The sequence below is a fragment of the Rhea americana genome, unplaced genomic scaffold (assembly GCF_003343005.1).
Source record: "Rhea americana isolate MKP2758 unplaced genomic scaffold, rheAme1 scaffold_110, whole genome shotgun sequence".
NCBI lineage: Eukaryota > Metazoa > Chordata > Aves > Rheiformes > Rheidae > Rhea > Rhea americana.
The window spans coordinates 1,983,874-2,010,055 of record NW_028185151.1 but is presented as its reverse complement, the minus strand read 5'-3'; the positions used below and the strand labels follow the sequence as shown (position 1 = coordinate 2,010,055).

Sequence of the window (26,182 nt, the reverse complement as noted above, 5' to 3'; positions counted from 1 at the left end):
ACACAAAAAAGGCAAAAAAAGAAAAAAACTTGCTTCTCCTTTGTTTCAAGTTCTGACCACAGCGTTTTTAAACAAACTCTTTAGAACAATAACTGAAAAGATTGTATTGAGGAGTGAATCTGTAAACTATTCCTATCTTGCTAATATACTAGTTAAAAAAAACCAAATAAAACTATTTAAAAAAAAAATGATTAACATGTCACCAAGAGATGTCAAAATATAAACTCCTGCTGTACTGGTAATAAAGTGCTTCCACTAAAAGTGGTGATTTATTCCTGGTTTGTACCTAAAGGAACTTAGAGTTTCCTGAGGTAGTTTCATTTTGTTTGTAGTGTTCCAGTAGTTTGTGAAATTATTGATGCTGGTTGGGACTTCCTTGGAGAAGTGAAGGGGAAAAGGAGCAAGTGGCAGCTCAGACATGTGCAGATGCAGGGCCCAGGAATGCCATCGCTTCTCGCCTGCTGCCTGTCCCTGCAAGGCTCCTGCTCTGCCTTCTCCCTACCTCGCTCGAAGAGCTTTCCAAGGGGAAGAAATAAAGCACTTGAGCTCATCTTTGCAGAGGGAACCCATGGTCTGTAATCTAACAATCACTATTAAACAATAGTGGTTTAGTTTGTGTAGTAAGTGTTAATATACTTAGTGTGGACTGACATTGTGACTTGAAATGCTTTTAACTGTCATGCAGCTGTTCTGAGGCCTTTGGGTTCTGCAATGCTTTGAGAAATCCAAGAATTTAATTCTGTTATTGAGCAGAACACAGACCTGACTGACACAATCCACAGAGAACCTCCTTTTTTCTTTTTTAATCTTGTTTTCAGTTGTTTCTAAACAAATACTTTGACACAGCTGGAGCATCAAAATTGTGGAAGTGAAAGTTTAGAGAGGGATGGAAAATTCTTGATTGTGCAGTAAGCGTAATAGCTAGGTGTTTCCTATGCGACTATCAAAATGAAGTAATTTGGGTYGAAACATTAGTCGCCATAGTATTTCTTGGCATTCCTGCTGCAGCTGTGCCAGCCAAAGTGATTACTACGTGTAGCCATTTCTTATTGCAACTTTCTGGAAAGTTGCCATCTTCACTAATACACTGACTGAACAGTTTCTGAAAGCTCTTCCGAAGCCTACTGCAGCCTCTATGAACTGGGTTGGTTTAAACAGCCTGCACCTGCAGGGAGAGGCCAAAGCCTCTCTGTCTTGCTAAGCTGAGTTCTGCATGAAGGTGTGAATTCAGCAGGTCCCTGATGGAAGGTACGTTAGCTGGATTGGTGAGAAGAAACTTACTGCCAAACCTGTAAAGGTTTTATTTTTGAAATGTTGATATAGCTCCATGTGTAACTGGCTCAGGTAAGTTCTCGGTGCATAGACAATGCACTGTCTTCATTATTTAAGAATATAGGTGCATATACATAAAATTCTCTTCTTCCACATAATTTCTTCCCWCTGAGTTGTCCCTTTATTGACTTTTCTGAGATGCTTTGACTAAAATAGTGTCCCCCTGATACTTAYGGCTAACCATTCTCCTGGGTATGTTGTTTGCACAGAGGCTTGAGGGTTTTTTGTTGGTGGTTTTTGCTTTCCAATTATTTAGCTTTGATTTAATGCCTAAAATTTTAAGAAAATCTCATGTTGGAGTTACTAGTGTTTTTCCARATGCTTTCTGCACTTTGCTGAACTGCTTTCTTTTCCTAGTGGAAATAAAAACGCGTTAGATGCAGTTGAAGTCCTGCAGATTCTCGTCTCTGTGTTAGTATGATGGTGCATACATAATTTATTTCATAGTTTAATAGAAGTTCTGTCATAAGCTGCTTTGAGTGTAGAAAGGTCAYGTCTGTCAGTCTAACAGACTGAAGACCTCTGTCCTCTGAATAATCTCCCTTTCATGTTTTGCAGGATTATAAATCCTTCTTTATTTATTGGTATTAGAGAAAGAGGAAGAACATCATATCTCACTGTAATTTGTTCCTAACACTCCATGTCCCTTCACTAGAAGCTTGTAAATCTGTTTGTCTTTATGAATTTGTAAATGCTCACAATGACTTCCTTGCTATTTCACTTTGAATGTCATTCCTTTCTATGAATGTATGCAAGAACTGTTATTTTCTGTTAGAATAATTTTGTTGGCTCAGTAAATCCCTCTTCTCCAGCAGCATGGTCATAATGCAAAATTTCTGAAGGCTCTGGAGAACTAGAGGCTATGATGCTCCCTTCCACATTTTGTGGAAGAGAGAGTGGTTAAAAGACTTTTCTTCTTTTTCTTTGAAAAAGATGGAAGTGCAGAGATATGGAGTGAAAAGTTCCTTGTTGAGTATATAGAAAGTGCCATGTTGTGTTATTGTCTGAGACCAGTGGGTGGCATCGCTGAACCAAGGAGGAAGAGTTGTGGCTTACGCACCCTGTAGGAAAGAATCTTCCTGCATCTATCTGCCTATGCAATATTATTCTGTACAACGTATCTACTAGCACTGTGATGGCACTGTTACAAGTATCCTAATGGTATGCGCTGCTGGTCATGTCTCTGGAGACAATGCTAAGTGGTTGAACAGATTCCACTGCCAGAAGGTTCCTCCTGTGTACTTCATCTTTTCTCTTAGTGCTTGTGTTGTTCTTCAATAGCTCTGTAATTCTGCAATAAACTTGTGCCATTCAGCATCCAGATCTGATCCTACAAGATTCAGATTTTGCCCCCCCCTTTTTTTTCTTGCCTTGAAGCAACAGAGGCACAGATACTRCTGCTGCTTCTTTTGAGGACCAATGAGAGTAACACTGCTTCTTAATTTTGCCTTATCTCTTGGCTTGTGGGGTGGTCTGCTTCTTAATTTAATATTATCCTTTTTGCTATTGCTACARTAATCTTCTTTCAGGCTTCTGAGGTTGTATCTGTCTGGCACAGTGCAATGCTTGCCTAGGCACCTTGGATGCTATACCCAGTGCCAAGGTTGCCATACCCTTCTTGGGATAATATCTGACCTRCTTCTGGGACTTGAATGCTTAGTTCAGATGCACTTTTTGTGGGAAGTTCTGTTGGAAAATGTTGAATTGCCAAGCTTCRTTCCCTTCCCCACCACCACCCCAATGTCACAGGCTTCAAACACTTTCACAGACCTGAGGCTGAGTTCCAGGAACCCTGCCTTGGACCAAGGGCAGAGCCCATGTTTCTGGGGTAGATCTGTTAGGGGAAGGGCTGTGAGATTAGGAAACCAGAATTCCTGTCAGGAATCACTAAGCGGAATGAGGATAATGACATTTTGCTGGTGAAGACCCTGAAATGTAAAAATCTAGCCTTCTAAAAACAGACAGTGGAACAGTGGTATAACTTAGGGTTGAACAAAACCCTCTGAATATCAGCCGTGTATTTATTCCAGYACAATAAAATGTGTTAACATTTTCAGCTGTGGGGGATCTTCTGAGATATTTGTAGKTTGTGCATTTAGGGATTGCTCTTCCAAATGCTTGCCTTGTCTCTGTCTGGGCCTATGTAGATTTCTTGGATCTGCAATATCCTGTGACAGAGTCCACAGGTTTGCTACTCTTTGCATGAAGAGCAGCCTCACTCCTGCTAGCTGTATTTGCTAGCCCCTAGTCCTTGTTCTTGGAGAAACTGTGAACAGTCGATCCCTACACACCTTCTGCAAGCTTCCTGTAATTTCTCTAGTCTTCTCTCTGCAAAATACTTTCTCCATCGTTTGTCTTTCAGGCTGAAGAACTCAGATGTGCCTAATGTGGAAGCTTTGTGCATCCTTGTCATCCTTCTCTGAACCTCTGGAAGCTGGGATATTGGAGCAGGGGGTGTTTTTGCTCTTTACTCAGATTCTCTGACTTGATTTAYTATGGAGCTCCATGCAAGCCTCCTCCAGCAGGAGGAGGAAGCAAGTGTTCAGGAACAGGAAGGAGTTGTATAGGACTTCTTGAGTTGTAACTTTTCTTGAGGGGGGAAAAAACTCCAGAGCCTTATCCTAAATTACCTGTGTATATAACTGAAATGTGAGTTTTGGCAGACTAGGAGATGGAGACAAGTGCAGATAAGAAATCAGAAACACTTTTTTAAGTGGCGCTATTAACAAGGGGAGAAAATTATGAAGGGTTATGGTGGCATTTCCATTAGTGGAGCAAAATACTAGGATTTAAAATTTTCTAAAATTTATACTCTACCATAGCAGTTACTCAGTAGGATTTTAACATAGTGAAGTCTTCTGACCTTTTGACAAAGGTCAGATTAGAGCATGACRTGACTGGTGACTGACGTTTGGTCAGCTAAAGCTAATCTCTGCTGAACAAAAGGTATGCATTTTCAAGGGCTGTCTGTTTACCTGGGGCCTGAATTTTCTGGAAGAGTGAGCACTTAAAATTGTTAATTATGTTTAAATAGAGACACTTAACAGCTCTGAAAATTGTCCCCTGAAGGAAGGGAAGAGAGTGGTGGAACAACTGAATAGAGCATACAGAGAGGCTGTGGCATGTGTATGTGTGCAAGAGGGGAGAGGGAAGCGTATTGGAAGAATAAATGAAGAGTTGTCGTATTTCTGGCTGGGATAATGAAGGAGATAGGTCTACGTGGCTAGTGAGTCCTTCACTTCCAGGGTGCATGCACAGCAAATGTGACAAATCTGGGGTGGTCTGTATTTTTTTGCTGCGTGCCAGCCACCAGTGCAGCATGAGGACTGTGTCCTGTGCAGGTAACCTGAGTGCATGCAGGGCATGAGCATTTCATCGGGGTGATTTCAGTGGTGTATCCTGATCTGGTAGAAAGGATTAGGACCTTCTTCCAGCTTTGCTTTTTGATGTTTCCTGGAATAAGATAAATTTCTAGAAAAGCACTTCAAATTCTCATATTTCACCCGTGAATTTTTGACTAGACAGAAGACATTGCTGGAAAACCCAGACATACAGTACCCTGTGAAGGAGATGCTTAAGGCTGCTCAGGACCAGCAGGGCAGAGCTTCAGTGGTTTCCACTCACCTGTCCTCTCCTGGGAGGACTGGTAGAACCACACAGACTGGATCCTTCTCCTTCCTCCCCTTCCAGACCTGCAGGACCAGCACTCTGAGTGCCTGCAGAGCAATGGCACTGCAGCCCATGGCACTGGGGTAAATGTCCGTACTGTAGTCWCTCTGTCCTCTTCTGTGGAGCCCAGGTGGCTCTGTGGGGATCTCTGCCCTTGTAGAAGAGACAGAATGTATACTTTGTAGTTTCAGGCATGAGGTTTACATTTATAAGATTTAATCTCTTTTATGGGAGGAATATTCTTAACTGCTTCATGATCCATGTACATAAGGAACATATGAGACGGCATTTCAAATCAGACTGTGGATCTTACAGCTTCCAAACATAGGCAGCTTCATTCAGTTGTTCTCAGGGAGTCTGCGTAACTTAAACCTGGTGTCCCCAAGGCTTTTAATTTTTCTTCTGAAACCACTTCCTATATTTTGTTTGAAATACACTGCAGGAAATACCTATATACTGTGAAAAGTAGAACTGCTTGGACTTTTCTGCTTAAATAATAATGCAAGATGAAGCCAGAAGATCTCTTTTATTTCATAATGCTCTTGCTCCCAACTTTCCAAGCTGACGTTCCCTAATGTCTCATCAGTCTGTCACAGTGTCTGTGATGTGACTCAGCAGACTGTGCTTGGGATCGATATCTTATATAAGCCGAGTTGCTCTTTTCTGTAGCTCCCGAAGGTCTGTGTAATGAAGTGCTGGCAGTCAGCAACRCTGATGTCATCTGTGTACACAAAAGCAGGTACATATGTTTGTATGTTTAGAGTCTTTCTAATTTTTGTGTGTATTTTTAACTTGTAAGATCGTAATTACCAACGAATAAGAAAAAGGATACAGCAGGCGTGTTGAAGAGATTTTATCTCTGTATCTTGAAATGGCAGAGCTTTCACAGACAAGCTGCTGTGTGTTCAAGAAGCAAAACAAATGAATAAAAACAGCATGTGTACTGTTATTTTGAAATGTGTATATCTTTTCTGTTAAGTATTTATTCCCTCAGCCCTAATCTATTAGCAGATTAGTTTTCTTCATGTTGTCTGTCGTTTCCTGATTTAATACATTTAGTCAGAAATTTTACAGTAATAGTGTTGTGATGGATATATTTAGGTTCTGACACCTAACTCAATAGGTTCACTGAGAAGCTATCTGTCAGACCAGAGAGACCAACTGATGGGCARCTTCTCTTCCATTGATCTCCAAAACCCTGCTATAGCCTTCATATATCCAAAGTCGTCTGTAAAACCTTGCTGAGCCTTTTCTTTTTTTTTTCTTTTTTCTTCCTGTATGCCTACTTTCTGAAACAGTCACTGACCCCTTTTCTCTCCTCCTTTGTATAAGAAACTTGGAACTAGTTGTGACTGTAACCACGTCCCTCCCAGGATGAGCTTTATTAAAGAGCTTAAGCCAGGCTAAGACCACACTGTTATTAAAAGAGGATGTTCTGCCCTTCCTTCTTATCAGSCCAGATGCATGGTTCTGTTCTCTGCCTTCGCCTTTAGAGTAAGGAGCTGAAAGCAGAGCTGCTTTTGCTAGGGTTGGTATGTAGTGACCTCTGCCAATGCAAGGCTGCTGGTGGAAAGGAAAGTTGGAATCACCCCTTTTGGCAACAGTTTCATCACAGATTGATTTAAGCAGCTTTGGGGGCAGAGTCCAAATCCGGTACTGCTCCAGAGTGGTTGTTAAGTCTCTTCTCGGAAGACCTGTACAGAGTCATATGCATTAAACCTTTGATTGCCATGGTATGTCTGTTGAAAAAATTAAATATATGAGAAAATAGATTTTAAGCACTATTTAATCTTATAAGTTTCTTTCTTTCTTTTTTTCTTTTTTCTTTTTTTTTTTAAGAATAATACTAGATAGGCTTAGGTTTGGGTTTTTTTGTTGGGAAGAGATGTGTGCTGCGTGTTTCTTGAGGAAGGTCTCTACGTTTTCACAWTCCTCCTTCATTTTGTTTCAAACCTGAATGAGTACCGGGAGAAAGACAGCGAGGATGAAAGCTTTCCTTCCAGTAGCTATATATATATATTTTTTCACTAACTGAAAACAGGATGTAGAATTTGCATAAGAATTAGGTTCCTGATCACATAGATACCAGTTGTATCTGAAGAGCCAGCCAGCCAGGCACCTGACAGAAAATGAGAAAGGCTTCCTGTATCTGATCTAAGGATAAGTGTAGTTCTCTTCTTGCAGTTCCCGGTAACATAGCCTATTTCTATAGTGTGTTCAAAGATTGGTATGTCACTTACATGTATACTCTTTGGTCTGGTTTATGAGTTGATACTGCAGACACCCTGTGTGGAATATGTATTTTGCAGGTGACCAGCTTGTCCAGAAAAGCTGTTTCATGTGCAGTTGATAATGAGAAAAATAGTATCCTAGGGGGTGCCCCCTATCCAAGGCAGCATTTAACAGAGTCTTTATTACTGTCTTTAATAAACTGTAAATGTGGATTTTTATTCTTGATTGTAAAGAAAATTAGAACATCCRTGCAGAAAAAGTTAGTCAAGTAATTTGTTCTATTTTTTTCTTGTAATTCACCTTGCTAGTTTTTGGGATGTAGGCTTCTCTGACAACAGTCTTTTAAGTGTGTTCACTGTTGCAACATAGTAAGATGGTTAAAATCCTCTACTGCAGTTAATTTTGGCAAAGCACGAAGTTCATCTTGCAACTCCATCTGGCTATACCAGTTAATTCAAGGGGACCTTTCATGCTGCACGAATACAAGAGGAGAACTAGATGTTTTAGAAGTAAACCCTTAAACAGAAGGGATCTTGAGGAAGATTGAATGATCTTGAACAAGGAGTTAGAAATGAAAAGAGATGATGTGAACAGGTTATAATGTTGAGTCTGCACTTGTCTTATAATAAGTCAGTAAAGCCAAACTGTGGAAGGGAAAGAGGTTTCTTGGTGCTGAGTTTGTGATTGTCTTATGCAAGCCAGTGATGAGCAGGTACTAACACAGTTTTGGAGGTTTCTGCCATGTACATACCACATGTGTACCCAGCAAGTTTGTTGAACCTTGTGCTAAAGTTTCTATTGCTGCATCTTTGCTTTGGCTGTTATCTGTGCTTCTGAAGTTAAAGATAGCTCTTGTGTATCTGTACACTCTGTAATTGCTTCCCCGATAGCTGTGGACTTCATAGCCGGCAGCTTAATCCGCCCTTAGGCAGTAGGCTCTATTGCTCGCAGGCTGTTCTTTGTGTGGCTTGTTGATAAACGTTTGCTCTGAAGGAGGATAATGCACTGAGCTGAAGATGTGATATTTGGCAGCTGAGTACAGTTAATCTAACATGGCAGTGTCGACACTGAGTAGGACTTTGGTCTGTCTTGTAGATTGCTCAGGTGAATAACGTGCTTCCAAGTCCATCTTACAGTGGCTGTCAGTGCTTGGTGAGGTAACAGCAGGGAAGGACAGTTATTAGGGGCAAATGGAAACTAGGTTGGCGTGTGGGAACAGGCGGCTCTGCTGGAAACGATGATCACCTACAATTATGTCAGTGTTTCATGGTGGCTCTCCAGGCCCCGAATAAATATGTCATTACAAGTACTTCCTAAGTAAATCTAGTTATGACATACAGGCAACAGGGTCCTAGGGGAGACCCTGTTGCGTGTATGTGATAACATATATAACATTTTCCTACTCCAAATTTCTGTAGATTTTCTTTTCAGTGTTCTTGTCACACAAAGCTTTGTGTGACACAAGATCTTTTGTTTCACTGCTGCTTTATCTAGAGGCAGGAGGGCACAGAAATGGGTTGGAAGGCTAAAATTATGATCTGTGTTTTCATCCCAGCAGTTACCAGTGGGAGTGGAGTAGAAGCTTTGGAAAGTAATTATGTAAGATATATTAGACATAGGACTGATAAGGCAGAGATAATACAATTAATTGCTCGTTCTTGGGGGAAAGAACAGAACGTGGAACTACCACCTAAGTGCTTTTACCATGTGATGTGGGTAGCTTTTTTTCAAACGCTTCTGTCCCTCCTCCCCCAGCGCTGACACCAAGCAAGGTGGTTAAATGCCACCTTGCTCTGGGAGAGCTGGGTAGGTTGGGATGGAGTGAGAGTTGGTGGCAGTCCATAGATCAATGGAGGATGAATAGAAACTGAACCCAGGAAGCTGCTTACTTTTCAAAACACAGTCAGGAAGTTAAGATGCCAAAAAACAAGAATTCAAAACTTGTCTTTGTACAATAGTGTGGATATCTCCAAGTTGTGTAGTGCTGTATTTTCAAGTAGCGTTGCTCAGTCCGCAACCTCACATATGAAAGGCTCTCATGATAACCTGTGGTCCATAAGGTTTGAAAATGCAGTGTGGAGCGGATTAACTCTGCCACTGGGACATTTAACTTGCAATTCTGTTGTGTTTATATTAGCACTGCACTGTCTCCTCCCCTTGAACTGGCACTGGCATTCATCTGATCAAAAGATTCATCAAAAGATAAGCTAGTCAATACATAAGACCCAACAAAGAAAAAAATCACTTTTCTTTTTCTGTTGAATTAATTTTCAGTTTCAGTCAGTGGAATTGGCTCACTGTAGTGTTAAATGGGAGCCAGACCCCCAAGTAAAAAGAAGCGAGAGGAGAGAAAAAGGTCCTCTCCCCATTAATAACTGTTAATTTGATTCATACCATTGTGTTTGCCCCGAAGAATTGACTATCACTTGTTAAATGATGTGAGATTCAAGGAATCCGGAGCACAAAAGCAGTATACTTCTCTGTGGTTTGACTTGGTAAGTCCTTTGAAACTTAAATTCTGTGTATCTTTGTACCACATTACGCAAACATGGATTTTCTACATTATGAGTAAGTGAGCTATCAAAATGATCTTCTAGACCATTGCAGTTTTGCTGAGGTCAGTTTGGTAGCTGTGTGGGTTTTATTTCCATTACATGCCTTAAACAAAAAATGAAATAGTTTTTGACATCTGTTTCTTTCCTTTTCTTTATTTGCATATGGCTGAATCTGGTTCATCTCATACATGCTTTCTTCTACTTAAGCCAGATTGACTACCAATCCTGTTTCCTTTTGAGCTCAGAATGTTGTTCGGTAGCTTTTACAGTTGTTTAAAATGCTTTATATATCATTAAATTTAGAATTGTCTGCGTTTTTTTTTCCCTGTCTAATAAGGTATTCACATAGTATGTACGGAAAACTACTTTCCTCAGTTTTAGTTTCTAGTACCTTTACCACTTTTATTTCTACCCTTTGTTTGTATAGCTTTGTTTGTATAATTTTGGGAACAATATGCTTCCTGTAGTTTTCAAAATAGGAAAGTGATTTATAATGTGAAGCAGGACTACCTCTGCAGTAAAGTTCTTTGCCTAGCTCCCAAGCTTACAGTCTTGGACAAGTTTCAGGGGTCTTTTAGTCTGAGAATAATATCTCAGCATCACTTGCATCTTCTCCAAGAGTAAAGTCTGTGTATGCTTCAGTAATACGGCTCACATCTGTTAGTTTTCTATGGGGAGAAAAAGGGGAGGGAGAACAAACCTCACTTTTTTGGAGCTAGTGAGCTGTTGAATCAGTTCAGCCTCAAATGTAGCTCAGCCTTGTGAAAGGAGGATTTCACATTKGTATCTGCAAGAATTTTGCTTACGGAGGGGGTCCAGTTGTGGTTGTGCATGTAGCACATCTGTTTTCCATCTGATATGGAGTTATCTGTTGATCTGAATCCTTTCTGTGTCATCAAACAACATGTAGACCACAAGGAACACTCCTCCACCCCTACCTTTACTGGACATCCCCACTGCACTTCTACTTTTTTAAGCTTCTCTTCTGACTGTAGTGTTCAATTTAAATCATATTCTAGTCACTGCATTTTAGTGCTTACTTCTGGGTGACATTCCACTTTGGCAACATCCTAGTTTCAATATGTTTCAACTGTTGCCCCTCCACTTGTTTTTTTTTTTTTTCTTTTTTCCTTTTCCCAAGATTAGATTTAGAGCTAAAGCACTGGACTCCTGGCTGCATCTCATTTTTCTTTTTCTTTTCTTTTTTTCTCTTTTTTTTCTCAATATGCAAAATTACTCTCTTGGCAGTTGTAGCATATGAACTGCCTCCCTCTATGTTGTCTTTTTTTTTTCTTCTCCTTTTCATAAACTTCAGTGACCTTTTTAACTAGATTTTTCTTCTTCCTCTCACTTTTTAGACAAGTTCCTGTGAAGGAAACTTTGAGTTTTGTGGTCTGTATCTTGCCATCGTCAGCATTTTTTCCTTTGTGTCGTCTGCTCACACCCCCTGCACTATCCCTGCAGTTCTTCTGTTTCTTGCTCTGTGTCACTCCAGGTGGTCTGTCATGTGTGAAGTACCAGCAAAAGAGGACTGTGGCACTGCTCCAGGCAGTGTGTCTTTACAGGGCTGCCTGGTGGGAGGAAACCTGATGGAGAGGCCCTCCTGGCCCTCCTCCATCCCTCAACGTGAAGGATTCCTGTCAAAACACAGTGTACAAGCTCCTCTATGTATCCCAGTGCCCCAAAATACTCCACTGTCTAAGTGTAGGTGCTGTCTTTCCTCCAGCCTTGTGCATGGATGTGAGGCTGTAAAGGAAACATGGCAAGTACTCTGTTGCATTGACTTCAGTAGTATGGAAAATGATCATTTCACGTTTTGGTGCAACACATTCAAATGGTAATAAACAGTTAAAAATATGCAGCATTGTTCTATGACTTTTCAGTTTAAACCAGAGCAGCTAAAAGCATATTTTTGTGAATGAAGGGGGTAGATAACTGGTTAGGAAGAGAATTTAAGTCTCTTGCAAATGTTTAAGATTTTCCATGTAGAAGGGAATATCAGTGGCTTATTTACAAATATGTTAAAATATGATCTCTATTTATAGCAGAAGGAGTTGCAGCCTTTTTTCTATCACAACCTGAACTGGTTGTGATTTTGCTGGGGGCCTGTATTTTCTGGTAATCTTYTTGTTCCTTTAAAAAACTTACCTGGAGAATAGGGCAGAATTACGACCATTTGTTGTTAGTGAAAACAGTAGAAAATTGCTCAAGCTGTAGATGTTACAGAATCACATGTCTGGGTTTTTTATTGCTCTGGGAATTGGTGTTCCCCTTCAGCAGGGGAAGTTTCCATGACTAAGGAGCACAGGTGGTGTGATGGGTGACAGCTGACTCCTTGTTTCAGGTGACTCCAGCAGCAGAGAAAGAGGAAAACAAAGGAATATTGTGACTCAGTAGAGGAAAAATATGCAGGAATAAAGGTGAGGGCTTAGAAGGAGAGTGTRGGAGAAATGGAAATCAGAACAGAAAAATAGATACCTAAGATCGTTTCCCCTCCTTGTAGAACAGTAGCAGTCCACTGCCCATATCTGGGCCAGGAGATTTTTCTGTCTAAATCTCTGCCTTTTCTTCAGGGAAGTCTGATCAGCTGCATTAAAAGACAAAGACCTCTTTAGGGACATGTTCCCTAGCTACTGCATCTGTTTGGGTAAAGGAAGGAATGGAGCCTATCGTTAAGATGCTGCTGCTGCCTCTGGGTAGTGCCGGGATGCCGAAGTCAGTGAGAGATGTCCCAGATCTATCCCCTGTGGTGGTGGGGTTCAGTCAGACTTGAGAGTAGTCCAAAGAAAGATCTTTCTTAAAGTAATGATTTTACTACATGTTATTCAGCAGCTCAGATTGAGACTAACTAGGAGAGTCATAAAAATGTTTACAGTGACACAAATTGAAATAAACAACTGCACAACATGTTAAAGTGCCAGTCTATAAAGTAGAGATTAAAAAAAAAAAAAAAACTCAGATAAACTCATTCATTTTTCCACTCTCTCCTATACCAACCAAAGCAGGACTTTCACATTCCTGAGGTCTTTGTGTGTCTCTAGAATGACTGAACTGATGCTCATTGTACTACCTACACCTCTACCATGATAGTTGGGAATCAGGACTCACTGATAAGGAAGATGACTACCCCAAAAAGCTTTGTTTGCTTAGTTCCATATCAGTATTTTTTTTCTTTTTTTTTTTTTTATGATTAGATTACTGGGAGTGATTACTACCTTCCCTGAATTTATTTCATTCCAGATTCTTGCAGGTTACCTTCAGGCTTTCACTTGTTAGTCCTGATTGGTTAGGCTGTAGTTACATTGTTTTATTTCCTCTAATAAATAAGCAATAATAAAGAAGCAATGTCTTAAAACAGCAGAGAAATGCTCAGTGATGTGGAAAAAGATGAATAGTATCTTACAGTTTTAAGGACTATTTTAAGGACATGTCTTATAAATTCATGGTTCTTCCATATCTTGAATACTGTGTGCAGTTTTCTTTCCTCCATCTCAAAAAGGATRTATTAGAAGAAGAAAAAGTACAGTGGAGGACAGCCAGTGGGATCAGAGAGGTAGGAAGACTCTATAAAGTATGCCAGCATAGCCTGAAAAGGTGAAGAACTAAGGGAAGATACGGAGGTCTGTGATGTCATGAACGATATGCAGAAAGCAAATAAGGAGTGATCATTTGTTAACCTTTAAAATAAAATTACTTAGGGTAGTCAGTGAAATTAATTATCTTTAAAGCAGAAGAAAGGAAGCCCTAYTTTATGTGGTGGAAAATGACATTTTGGAGTTCATTGTCATGGGAGAGTGCAGAGGCCAGAAGGGACTGGGTATGTTAGTGGATGCTTTTCTAGCTAAGGAGATCCTTGATTGCTGGAAGTTAAGGGGGATAGTCAGGGAAAAGACTGCTTGCTGTATTTGCATACAGCTGTTGCACTTCTCCCTAAGCGTTTATTAAGGGCTTATAGAAGACAGATATTGAGGAGAAAGATGGACWTTTGGGCATGCTGAGTATGCCAGTGATTCTGTTCTTTTAAGCTACTGGGTTTATTTGCCTGCTGTGGAAAGCAGTCGGTTCTGTGGCCCCTAGTTTACRTCAACATTCCTACTAGTGCTTCTGATATCAGTCAAACTGAGGGTTTGGAAACTGTATTGCATGGTTCAGATGTCACTGCTAGTACTGCAAAATCTCCTGCTGATTTCAGCTGACAGCAGGTTACTCCATAAAGTTAATGGTTATGGTATCTTCTTGTACTGGGATGTCGTATCTAAGTACGAGCAACCCAAGATTCTGTTAACTCTTCTTGACCTTTTCTGTTCTGTTTATATAGCTATTTACCTAGCTGCAGACGTGCAATTCTCCTATCATATGTCAAGGTCTCTTAGATGATGCACCGGTTGACCTCTTTATCATACTCCATCAGTAGCTGCTTTCCAAATTACTGGTATGCTACTCTTTCTTTTTTTTTCTTTTTCTTTCTCTTTTTCTTTCTTTCTTTTTTTTCTTTTTTTTTTAAATTACTGGTATGCTACTCTTTCTTTTTTTTTCTTTTTCTTTCTCTTTTTCTTTCTTTCTTTTTTTTCTTTTTTTTTCTTTTTTTTGTAAGGTTTCCCACAGCATTGCAAAAACAAATGTGAGCAATCTAGGAAACTAAATTAGGTACAAATATATTGATAAGGGTGAAAAAATTATATATATTCTAGTCCTGTCAACCTTTAATAGGCCTGTATTTTCTTGCCCTTTYTCACTTAGCATTCATTTTCATTGCTCATTAATATTACTATTTTTACATACTTCCTATTTTACATGTCCTGAAAATGCAGAGAGGTTCAGTCCACCCACTCCACTCTTTTCTTGCAGATGCAGTGGGATTAAATTTGCATGAACACGTCCTCAGATTTGTAATACCCCCTGTTCAGCATATGTGCAATGCAGAAAAAGCTTGGGAGGCAGAACCATCAGTCACTGTACCACTAAGCAAATGTCCACATTCAAAAGGTAGTAAGCTGCTTTTATTTTAAAATTTGGGAGGAGGTACCTCCTGTCCACCTAGTTACGCTTGAAGAAAGGTAGTAACTGAGAGGCTTGGCCTGGCTGGGCTCGTTCTATCATGCCTTGGTGCACTCTGGGTGCGCATGGGACTACCACGAGAACAAACGGCCTGCAAATCATGTCAGAAAATGTTTGTTTTCCTGAAGGAGAAATGAGAGAAGATGAGGGAATTGGACAAATGGTACATTGCGGTGTTCTGTTATCTTTGCTAGGATTTTTCTCTGTAACCRTTCATGTAGAGTTTAGTTTGTGACCTTGGCCTAGCTATACATGTACAGTAAATGGGATGAGCAGTACCTGTCAGATGTGATGGATTCATTAGAACTTTTCCTCTGAGGGTCTGATAAGGTTTTTATTTACAGTTTTAGAGCTTCATAAGCACAATTAGAAACATAGAGAAGTCAAAAAAAAATTGACTAGTCAAAGCGATATGATGTGATTTGGAGTAGYACCCAGTGAAATAGGATCAGTGTAAGGATGGTATTCAGAATACTTTATTGTTGGGATTAAACAAAAAAAGAAAAACAAGAGGTGTCCAGTTTTGGTAGACAGGTAGATACACAGACTGTAAGGAGGGGGGATAGGTCTGTAGGAGATTTCCTGGCACAGCTGTGGGCATTCTGCTTCCAGGAGATTAAGGTATGGCAGATCTCTTTTTAGGAGAGGAGGAGGCTAGAAAGGAGCAGCTTTTACTGCTTTTGCTGAGAGAGAAAACATGTCTTGCTAGCGTGAACCTCCTGCCACTGCAACATGTGTGGGTCTTGCAGCTCTTCCCTCCTTCTCTTCTATTGCAGGCTGCTTCAGAGCATGCAGTACCTAACTCCCAGCCCTCATCCTGCAAGGGAGAGGGGAAATGTGCTTTGCATTTTGACAGTGTAGGAATCAGCTTTGCATTGTGTCATCTGGGAAAAACTTCAGTTTAAAGCAGTAGTTTTAAGAAGTATTCATTCTTTCATTATGCATTTAAAACTTGTGAAGTTCCAAAAATATGAAGATGGAGGAAGATGMCATTAAAGTTGTTATAGGGTTAATTTAACTAACAAAGATCTTGAAGAAACATTTCTTAGATTTTTATAAAAACATCCAATTTTAAGAATCTTCCTCCCCCCCCCCCAAAAAAAAAATACTATGTATTGAAATGCAGCCATCATCATTGCTTAAAGTAAATGTGGATATCTTATGAACTGTTCCCCATTTTCTTTAAAATGGGTTAAATTGGCAGCATTTGTAATACTATGACTTGGATATATAGAAAAATGACATTCTTTTCAGAAATCCCCAACTTGCAGAGGAAAATTTTCTTTATTTTAAACTTTGTTTTAAGAARTTTTTTAAACAGATTCAAGCATATTTACATATGTTATTAATATTGCAGTTGTAAACACCACTTTACTTTCTTGAACATAAGTAGTAGAAGAAAATATAGAAGAAAAATGAGCCAACTAGCTATTGGGCATATGTAGAATTTACTGACTTTCATGAGCAAAAGCAGCTCTGTAATACATTTGGTAAGAACTTAATTTGTCTTTTGAATTTTTTTTCTCTTTGCTTGASTGTAGTTTGAAATTTTAATTTAAGCATGGGCACCTAGTTCACACTGGTGAATTGCAGCTTACCAGTAGTTACCATACTGTGTGCTGTTCCAGAGCTGAGAAAGAGCTAATATATCTGAAAACTTGTCTACTTTTTCCAAGTAGACCAACTGATATAATAGAAGGTTGCTTTTGTAAACCTTGCTTTGTCTCTCATAATCTAGTGATTATGTCACATGCAGCTTAGGTATTTTGCCCTCATGTTTGTGTTATGTATTTCTAGCTATGCTGGAGTAACAGAAGAGGTATCTCCTGGGTAGCACAGAGTAGTGTAATTTAGCTCATTTTTAGTTGGAGGATTTTTTCCTTGTAGGATTATGTCCATATCAGCAATTGTACATAAATAATGAATTAGAGCAACACCCACTATTGGCCATTCCTSTGGCTATCCCATTGGCATTCTGTTGCTGATGGTTTAATGCTATGTTCCACTAAGTGTGGTCATTACCCTGCTTTTCTGTCCTTCACCATAGATTGATTTGACTTTGATCTGAGGAAGATGATGACATTGATGAAAATGCAAATGGTCAGAAAGAAGCAGCAAAAACACTGACACCAAAAGATTTATAGTGGGTCTTCAGTTTCAGAGATGAAATCTTTGCATAATGCCCTGTTCCATAATGCTAGCAGCAAAAAGCCAGCTTCATCCTGGTATTTCTGTTCCTACCTCTGTCTTTCATGCCATATATACTGTCCCTGGCTATTAAAATTGTGCGTATTTGGTCCCTGCATGTCTTCTCCGTTACGCTGAGGGAAAAGCTGCTTTGCTGTGTGTCATATTGCTAACTGTGGCACTTCTCAGGGGCTGCATCCCTGGCAGGCCAACGGGTCTGGCTACATAACACTTTAGTGTGCAGACCAGGCTGAGCTTGTGTCAATCTCTGTTGTCTGAAAGCAGTTATCTGACTGTGTAGCTTTAGTCTTTAGAAAATACTGAGGCAGTCCTCAGCATTAATCTGATTGTGGAAATGAGGTAGTGGAAGGGTCAAGTGTGACACATTTCTGGGCTCCTCCTTCCTTTTTGTATGCATTACAGTTGGGAATATGAGTCCTCGCCCTTCTTTTTACTGTCTGCCTCTTGCTCTTTAGCAGTAGCAAAGGTTGCAGCATAATCTGAATGTGAGCCAGAAGCCTTGCATTACCCTTCCCAGTCCTTTCTTCCCTGACGTCCTTCTTCTTTGGACCCCAGGATCAGTCCCGTCAGGAGGGCAGCATCTCCCCTTTTCTGGCCCCCCAGCGCTCCGTTTGCTAGGCCCAGCTGTGCTGTTCCTTCTCGCCTCTCCCCATCTCAGCCAGGTGGCAGGATCCTGCCAGGAGGCAGCAGGGACCTCTCCTCCACCCTTCCAGGGGGCCAGCAGGGCTGGCAGCTGGCCCGGTGTGGTGTGCGGGTCCACCATGCGTGACCTCGCTGCTCCCCGGCCCCGCTCCTGGAGCTGGGGCTGCATGCCACCCTCGCCTCCCCCAGGTACGCAGGGCTGGGGGGCAAGCCCTGCAGGGACTGCAGGGCCGGGATTGTTTGTAGGGAGCTGGGGCCGGTGGGGCAGCATGGTCTTCCCTGATCCTCAGCTTTGCTTACCTTCTGCCGAGGTAAGAATTAAAAAAATAACTACCCTGCTCACGCTGCAGGTTCTGCAAGGGTTGAGCAGGTGCAGTAAGTTTTGCATGTGTTAGCTGGTGGAAAATGTCTTCTGAATGGTATGCTTTGTGTGTGCATGTTTGCAGAACTCTTGGCATACTTGGAACTTCAGGGTTTAAGATGGCATTTAAATATTAAGTATTCGTGGTGAAATGGTGATTAACCAGTATGTGCTGTGGTCATATTGATGCAGGATCAGCGCATATGTTTATATGTCGATTTCTGTCTGAGCATTGATAGCTCATCGCAGCAGGTGCTTACGTTCAACAGCTGAACTATATAGTGTTYGTGGAGAAAAACATGGGAGCAGTTCTGTATTGATACACTAGCACGTGTAAATTATTTTTTCAGAGTTCCTGAATGATTACTAAATTTTCTGTATTTGAAATTTTTGTTGGTCTTACAATGCAGTTTCAGGGCCTAATAAATATTTTTGATGTGTCTTCATGTTCCTATTCACAGATAYAGTTTGTACATCCTGTATATCTCCTTTGTAACATGCTGATAGACAAATGTATTGAAAGTCAATTGCTTGAAAGATTTTTTTTTCTCTATAGATGACAATCAAAACAAAACCAATGAAAAGAAGGAGAAAAAAATGGTTTCTCAGAAACCTCACGGCACCATAGAATATACTGTAAGTATTGGTGTGTGGTTTGTTCACTTCTGCTTTTCAAAAGTGGAGTTGTTGAGGTTGATAGCCAAAATGTAACAAAACTGAAAACGCCAAGTGAATACTGATTGTAATTGGTGTGTATTTCTTCAGGGATTGTTCCAAATATCTTTGGGTGAGAAGAACTGGGCTCAAATCCAGAACCACTGTTCAGCCCGGGTGTTCTACCTCTTCTCAAAATTGCYTGTCCTATTTTTACATCTGCAACATGGCCCTATTGTTTTTCTGAAAAGGAAATATTCCACACTGTTGCTTAGGACAGCTATTCTTTGGTCTGTGATGACCCCTGACATGGTTGTGAGATGACTTTCTAAACTAAATTGAAAGACCACGGACAGGTACTGTCACCATACCTCRAAGGACTGCCTCTGTGCAGAAAGTCAGTTCYGTGGTGTSCAGAGGCTCTGAACAGTGGTTGCTYCTGACACTCCCCCACAAAATGTGAATGTAAAGGGACTAGTGTCCTAGCTGGGAGCAAAGCAAACGTCTTTCTTACCAGGACTGATGAAGGTGTAATGAACTTTCCAACTTACGTGTCCTTTTCCTGCTTGCCATACTAATTCTRATTAAGATGGTGCTACATTAAAAAGGATATTGCGACTAAGTTTTATGATCAAATGAGAGGGACATCTTTAATACATTTGTGCTTTATCTACTGTATAGCACAAGATTTTTTTTTTCCTTGATATTGGCTTAGCATATATTTTCTATGGAAAATAAGGCTATTAAACAGGAGATGTGTTAGATTTGATAATCTATTCCCTGTAAACAGTCTGTTAAATGGTTTTAGTTTAGCTGTTTTTCTGTATGTGATCACTACCATAGCTTAAGCTTCAACTCCTTCTTCAGGCTGGAAATCAAGACACCATAAACAGCATAGCATTGAAGTTTAACATCACCCCAAACAAGCTTGTGGAACTCAATAAACTTTTTACGCACACAATTGTTCCAGGACAGGTAAATCTTTTGTGGTTTTTAATACCTAAAATGTGATTATTTGCTATGTATTTGAAGGCTTTTTATTGCTTTCACATATCTTTTAGGTACACGGATACAAGGGGAATGGACAAGCAATTTAAATCTCTCAAATGGAAACTCACTAGATCATTCCCTGGGCAGAGGTGGGTGGGATGGGGAGGTGGAATGGGACTTTGTAATTGCTATGTCTGATTTTTGTTACTTATTTGCTCTCACGAAAGCTTTAAGATTACTCTGAAGCTCAAGAGGAATGTATCTGTTGCAAGAGAACTGATTTCTTGAAAAGCTAGATAAATGCTAGATAAAACATTAAAGAGTTAGACACAGTAATTGAAATGGTTCTTTGCCTTCATGTTAGAGATGAGTCAGTCTCCTGTAAGATGAGAACTAGATGGATACATGATAGGCTGTTTTGGGGACATTCAGTTAATAGAAATGGAAATAGGGGGGCTAACATCTGGTTTACAAAGAGCAGATTCTATTCCTGCTTCATAGATATGAAGAGGCTGAAGTATGCGAATTTGTAGGTGGGAAAACTGAGACMTAGGGTGATGGTGTGATTTGTTTAAGAGTGCTCATCATACAAAGGCTGATATAAGCTAAATGRTTTTATTGTTCTTAATATGTTAAGTTTAAAACTAAACTGTTTGTGATATTTTTTTTCTTAAACTTTAGAAGTAGCATCTTTGAGGTGGATGTCCAAAACTGTACTACAATAGAAAGATTGGGACAGCCACTGTGACAAATTGTAAAAAGTCAAACAAAGCATTATATTTTTGTATGAACATGCTTGGACTAAACTAAGGGCTTTTTAAAATGAAGTACAAAATGCTAAAATGCTGGTTTTTGGAAACAGGCAACCTGGAGTGAAACATAAGCTTCTAGCCCTAAAAATCCCCCCTTTTCAAGAGTGGTCTTACTTATTTCTTTCAAATTTTGCTGTTACAAATTAGTGAAAGTTAGTAGTCATTTTAAGATTATTAGTTTCATAGCTGCAATAGTTAAAAGACTAATACAGAAATTGGAAGGGTAATCTAGGAAAAAAGGAGATTCTTGGCCTGGGGAAAATACTTTATTTTCTTGCCCATGCTGCCACACAAAATGTAAAACTATATCCTGTAATGAGATCTGCATTTGCCCCACTGCCACCACTAATAAAGGAGGGCTCCAGAGTAAGAAGTGGTTGAAGAGTGCATTGCAGTCATGAATGATGGATATTGGGTTGTCTCTGTAGCAAAACATAGGTGTTTACGGTAACTTTTTTCAACTTTACGGGTATTACTTTTTTAGATTCTCTTTGTGCCAGAAACAAGTGCTGGAAGGTTGTCTTCTTTCAGCCCTGGTGCGCCCATTTCTCCTTCGTCATCAGATGCCGAATATGATAAACTCCCTGTAAGTGAAACATTGGTTCACTGGTCTTGTGCTTTCTAAATAATTTTGCTCTGACTTTGAAGCTGTGATTCTGGGTTGTGTAAATAGCTGGTTTTGAGATTGAAATTCAAACCTCATAATGTTGTTAATATTGCCTTATGTTATTTTTAACCTGCTGTAGTACAAAATTTGCCATTATTAAAATTATTCTAAATGAAGGGCTTTGTCTGGTCTTGGAAACCCAGTGTGAGTAGAACTGAGTCCAGAGTACATCAGAAAAAGAAAAAAAGGTGTGTAGTGTAGTTCCTGTGTAGTTTTTAAAGGATAGAAAGTTAGATACATGTATTTAGTATCTCACCCTGGAGGTTTCCCTGTTGCTTTGCAGTCCAGAGCCTTGATCCTGCACTGGGATCCCTGAGCATGAGACTATTTAGTTTTTTGTTTGTTTGTTTTTTAATATGATCACAGAGGGTTTAGGTTGGAAGGGACCTCTGGAGATCCTCTAGTCCAMCTCCCCTGCTCAAGCAGGGTCACCTAAAGCACATTGCACAGGATCGCATCCAGGTGGGTTTTGAGTGTCCCCAGAGAAGGAGACTCCACAGCCTCTCTGGGCAGCCTGTGCCAGTGCTCTGTCACTCTCACAGTAATGACTTTTTTTTCCTTGTATTCAGGTGGAACTTTCTGTGCTTCAGTTTGTGCCAGTTGCCTCTTGTCCTGTCGCTGGGCACCACTGAAAAGAGTCTAGCCTCGTTCTCTTTACACCCTCTCTTCAGATATTTGTATACGTTGATAAGATTCCCCCCTCAGTCTTCTCTTCTTTACGCTAAACAGGCCCAGCTCTTGCARYCTTTCCTCATAAGGGCGATGCTGCAGTCCCCTAATCATCTTTGTAACCCTAGGCTGGACTCTCTCCAGTAGTTCCGTATCTCTCTTGTACTAATGGTACACATAGAAGACAAGACCGCTGGATTTAATTTTTGTGATTAAATCTTTCATTTTCCTTAGAAGGCTGTGATGATTTTAGATAGTAATTTCAGGGTTTGTAGCTGTCTACCTGCTGAGATTAAATTAGTTAAACATTTCATACCATAACTAATTGATAGAGAAAGTGTAGAGAAGTATGGCATCAGTGACTGTGTTTAACCTTTGTCTTACATGTCTCTCTGTGCCACCTGCGTTTGGCATTGCATCAATGCCARTGAGGCTGCACTGTTTGCAGAGGTCTTTGGTGTGGATCAGGTGGCAGGACTGGACCTTGCTTAGCTTAATGAGAGTGCCTGATGGGAAACCACTTTACAGAGTTGCCTTGGTATTTCTCTTTTCTCTTTTTTTTGGTCTGTTATTCTTACAGAGATTTTTTTTTGTAATATTACAAGTTTTTCTTCAATACAGAATATTGTGTGAGTACATACATATATGGCTACAACTTTTGCTCCTTAAACAAAAGGAAAACAGTTAATAGAAGTTGTTCTTTTAGTTGCCCAAAATCTAGGAGTATATGATACTGCTCCTCCAACTCTGCACTGAGCTTTTTCTTTCTTTAAGGATGCTGATTTGGCAAGAAAGGCCTTCAAACCAGTTGAGAGAGTCCTGTCCTCTACTTCAGAAGAGGACGAGCCTGTTGTTGTCAAGTTTTTAAAAATGAATTGTCGTTATTTCACAGATGGCAAGGTAGGTGGAACCTAGCCCTTTGAGCATTGTTTGAGAACTTTAAAAGCAAAATTGGCTTGAGTGAGAGATGAGTAGCTGGGGAGCCAAACATATACCACATTTGTAAAGGATGTAAATGTTATGACAGCTTTATCTATCAATGCTATATTGGTACTGTGGTGATATGCTATATTATTTTATTTGTTTATTTATTTACTCTTCACTCCTTTACAGTGTCCTACTAGCAATATCTCCTTCAGAGTGTTTTGCTAGTTAATCCTTGCACAGAGAAAATTGCATTTCAGAGTTCAGACGTGTCAGGGTTAGTTATCCAGTTCCACTAACTTGTGCAATGGCTTTATAAAATGAGTACATGCCTATCTATTTCTTTTATGAGTTTAAGCTAAATTTCAACTGTTCCAGAGCAATGTTTCCAAGTATGTGCATGTTGCTTCTGTACTTGCAAATGAATGTCACGTAACTCCCAATACAAGAACAAATATTGCATGATACAGCTTCTCCCCTCCTTCCCCCTCCCCCCTCTTTGCAAGTCCTCTTGTAATGTGTTCCTACTGGGATTGCAACTCTTAATTGGGAGCAACTGTATTAGAAGTGAAAGCACAAAGCTCAGGCAACCTGCATTTCTTCTGAAGATTCCAGAATTTGTCGTCTTGAACTATGTGCTTTTGTACATCTACTCTTGTTGATTCCAATTGCAGTTAGAGGTTTGCATGTTTGGATTTTCAAGTTCTCTGAAGTCTATGACATTGGAGATGCTAACCGTTGTCCTTTAAGTGTTTTTTTTCCCCCTTCGTCCTATGACCTTCATCCCAACAAGGATGCATTCACACTTAAAGTTTTTGGCTTCTTTTCACATTGAGCARGTGCAGACTGCATTTAAAACCACTCTGCAATTTCTATAATCTTCTATTTTGTAGAAAGTAACAAAGGGCTACTTGATTTCCTGCACATAAATTACAGCAGTGCTGTTGCTTTGTTAGGTGATGTTTACCAGGTGCAGAAGACATAGTGTCAGTTTTATAACTTCAGGATAGAAAAAGTCACATACAGTCATGACAGAAGTGGGACAAATTCTTTGCCAGTGTAACTAGAATCCCTTGTCACCTTTCTTCCTTTTGTGATTGGATGGGAAGTGCAGCCTACTGATGTTTCGTTCTCCTGTGTAAATCAAGTATGTACCTGTGGGTGAAGCCTCTGCACTTGAATCAGATTCTTTCATCCARCCACAAAGCTACTACATGTAAACGAGTCATGCAGGATAAAGCATGTGGGAAGTACATGCACATGTTGCTTTGTAAGAGAGTGGGCATACGTGTGCTCAACAGCATCAAGTCATTAGCTTTTTTCTCTTAGACAAATACTTCATGGTCATGTAGTTGCCTACTTAGTCTCCCCTCTGCATGCCTTGCAGATGACCTTGAACAATTAATAATATCTCTAGTGTGGGCCAATCTTGTTGATCTGTGACTTGAGTTTGTCAGATCTCATGATGTGTGCACAGCTTCTGGGTTGGTCTGAACTTTGCACCTCATCTGAGGGAGACAAGGTGCAGGGATAACATACTGCAAATTTCATTTGAAAACCTTCAAACATTGTCAGATGTCACAGGTTGAAGTAAATGTTGAATAATGGCTGATACAGCCTCTGATCAAATCMATAGCTGGAGCAAATTTTGAAGAACTAAATGCATCTCCTACAGGTGTGTATAATAATTTTGGATCAGTGGTACCAGAGAATCAGCAGCTTGATATGAGGTGAAATACTATATAGATGCTTTTTGCATGTACCTCTTGAAGACTAGATCAGGGGAATGTGGAAATTAGGTTAGAATGGTGACTCTGATATTCCCACAAGCAAGGCTGTCTCCAGGTGTGCCATTTGCATATAAATTCATGCATCATATGAAGTTGACTGTAGCCGGAGCAAAATGGTGCTGTGTTTCTTCTTTTGTTGTTTTGTTCGGTTTGGTTTGGTTAGCCTGCCACCCTATTTTGTCTGAGGTTGATTTAAAAATTGCAGGTTTTTTTAGCAGCCAACACTGAAAGTTGAATGGTTCAGATGTTCTTTCTCATTCTCTTTCTCATTCTGTGCTTTTTAGCCAGGAATTGAAGTGTCACTAAGAAATCTTTTTCTTTACTCTTCTTGCAATGTCTTACGTGATGCAATTGGAAACCAAAATGTTTCATTAGGAAGCATTGCCTCACAGGGGTTGCAAAGAGGCACAAGAGAGCTTTTTCTAAGCTAGTAGCCTAAAAGCCAATACCAAATGATAAACAGATACTATATATGATGTGCTAACTCTTACTTCTTTTTTTAGGGTGTAGTTGGAGGAGTCATGATAGTAACTCCAAACAACATAATGTTTGACCCACATAAGTCTGATCCTCTGGTAATTGAGAATGGCTGTGAAGAATATGGGCTCATCTGCCCCATGGAGGAGGTTGTCTCTATAGCTCTCTACAATGACATTTCTCACATGAAGATTAAAGATGCATTGCCATCGTAAGGAGTGTTCTTTCCTGAACTTATGTTTACAAATTGTCATTGAAGGAGAGGGAAATGGAAAAAAATAAGAATGAAGTTTAATACAGGAGAATAAAATGTGTCAGGGGAACAAAACTCAAACAAAGGAATGATGGAATACTGGTGCTGTTATTCTTTCTTTTAAATACACTACTTTGGCAGTAAAAGAGAAATGGGCATACAAAAACAGAAGTGCAAAGAAAACCAGTAAAAACTAGCGATTAAAAGCATTGCTGGCATACAGAGGTTAGGCTTATGCACTCTCTGATCTCTAGGGTTATTTCATAAGAAGCTTCTGCTGCAAGTTTCATAGTTTCAGCAGAAGCGAAGAGATTTAGATTTGGACTGTTGTGTTTGTTACTGGGACCATACTGAGAGTATTACAAATTTTTGAACATAACAGCAAGTTAATTGGCATCTTCAGGACTTGCAGAAATATCAGTCTATAGAGTACGTCTACTTTGGAACCAGAAATATTTTGATAGTCAGAAATTGTAATACATGATAGGTGGTTCTTTTGCTTATATTTTTATTTATGCATAAACTAAGCATTGCTTATGTATTTGTTCTATGCAAGATCTTGTCTTCATAATTCAGGCAACACCTATTTGGTCAGTGAACTTCATCTAGCTGCCCTCCATTGTCTCACCTCAAAAAATTTTCTAAGTATCTGTATTGTGCTCATTACTAGAGTATCTTAAATCCTGAGTGAAGAAAATCTAGTATTCTCACTCACCTTAAACTTTTTATCAGTAAGAAAGCTTAAGTTGTATGCTGTTATGTTTTTGAGAACTTTGTATTTTGAAATGTTTTGTTATCATCCTAGTTTTTAAAAAAACCTTTGGGGAAGTCTGCATTCAGTCGGTACTTTTTAGTGATGGAGATTTTTTTTTTTTTTTTTTTTTTTTTT

At 39.8% G+C, this 26,182-nt stretch overlaps 1 protein-coding gene across 10 annotated transcripts in view; it reads left to right on the top strand.

Moving 5' to 3' along the window:
* NCOA7 (nuclear receptor coactivator 7) overlaps positions 1 to 26,182 on the top strand; it is a 97,851-nt gene that overhangs the window by 49,463 nt on the left and 22,206 nt on the right. For all 10 annotated transcript variants that reach the window (XM_085314213.1, XM_085314260.1, XM_085314275.1 and 7 more), the window contains 5 exons: positions 18,614 to 18,693; positions 19,579 to 19,686; positions 20,998 to 21,099; positions 22,624 to 22,749; positions 25,067 to 25,251. In XM_085314213.1, the coding sequence (XP_085170339.1) occupies positions 18,614 to 18,693; positions 19,579 to 19,686; positions 20,998 to 21,099; positions 22,624 to 22,749; positions 25,067 to 25,251 (601 nt within the window). The remainder of the gene's footprint in view (positions 1 to 18,613; positions 18,694 to 19,578; positions 19,687 to 20,997; positions 21,100 to 22,623; positions 22,750 to 25,066; positions 25,252 to 26,182) is intronic.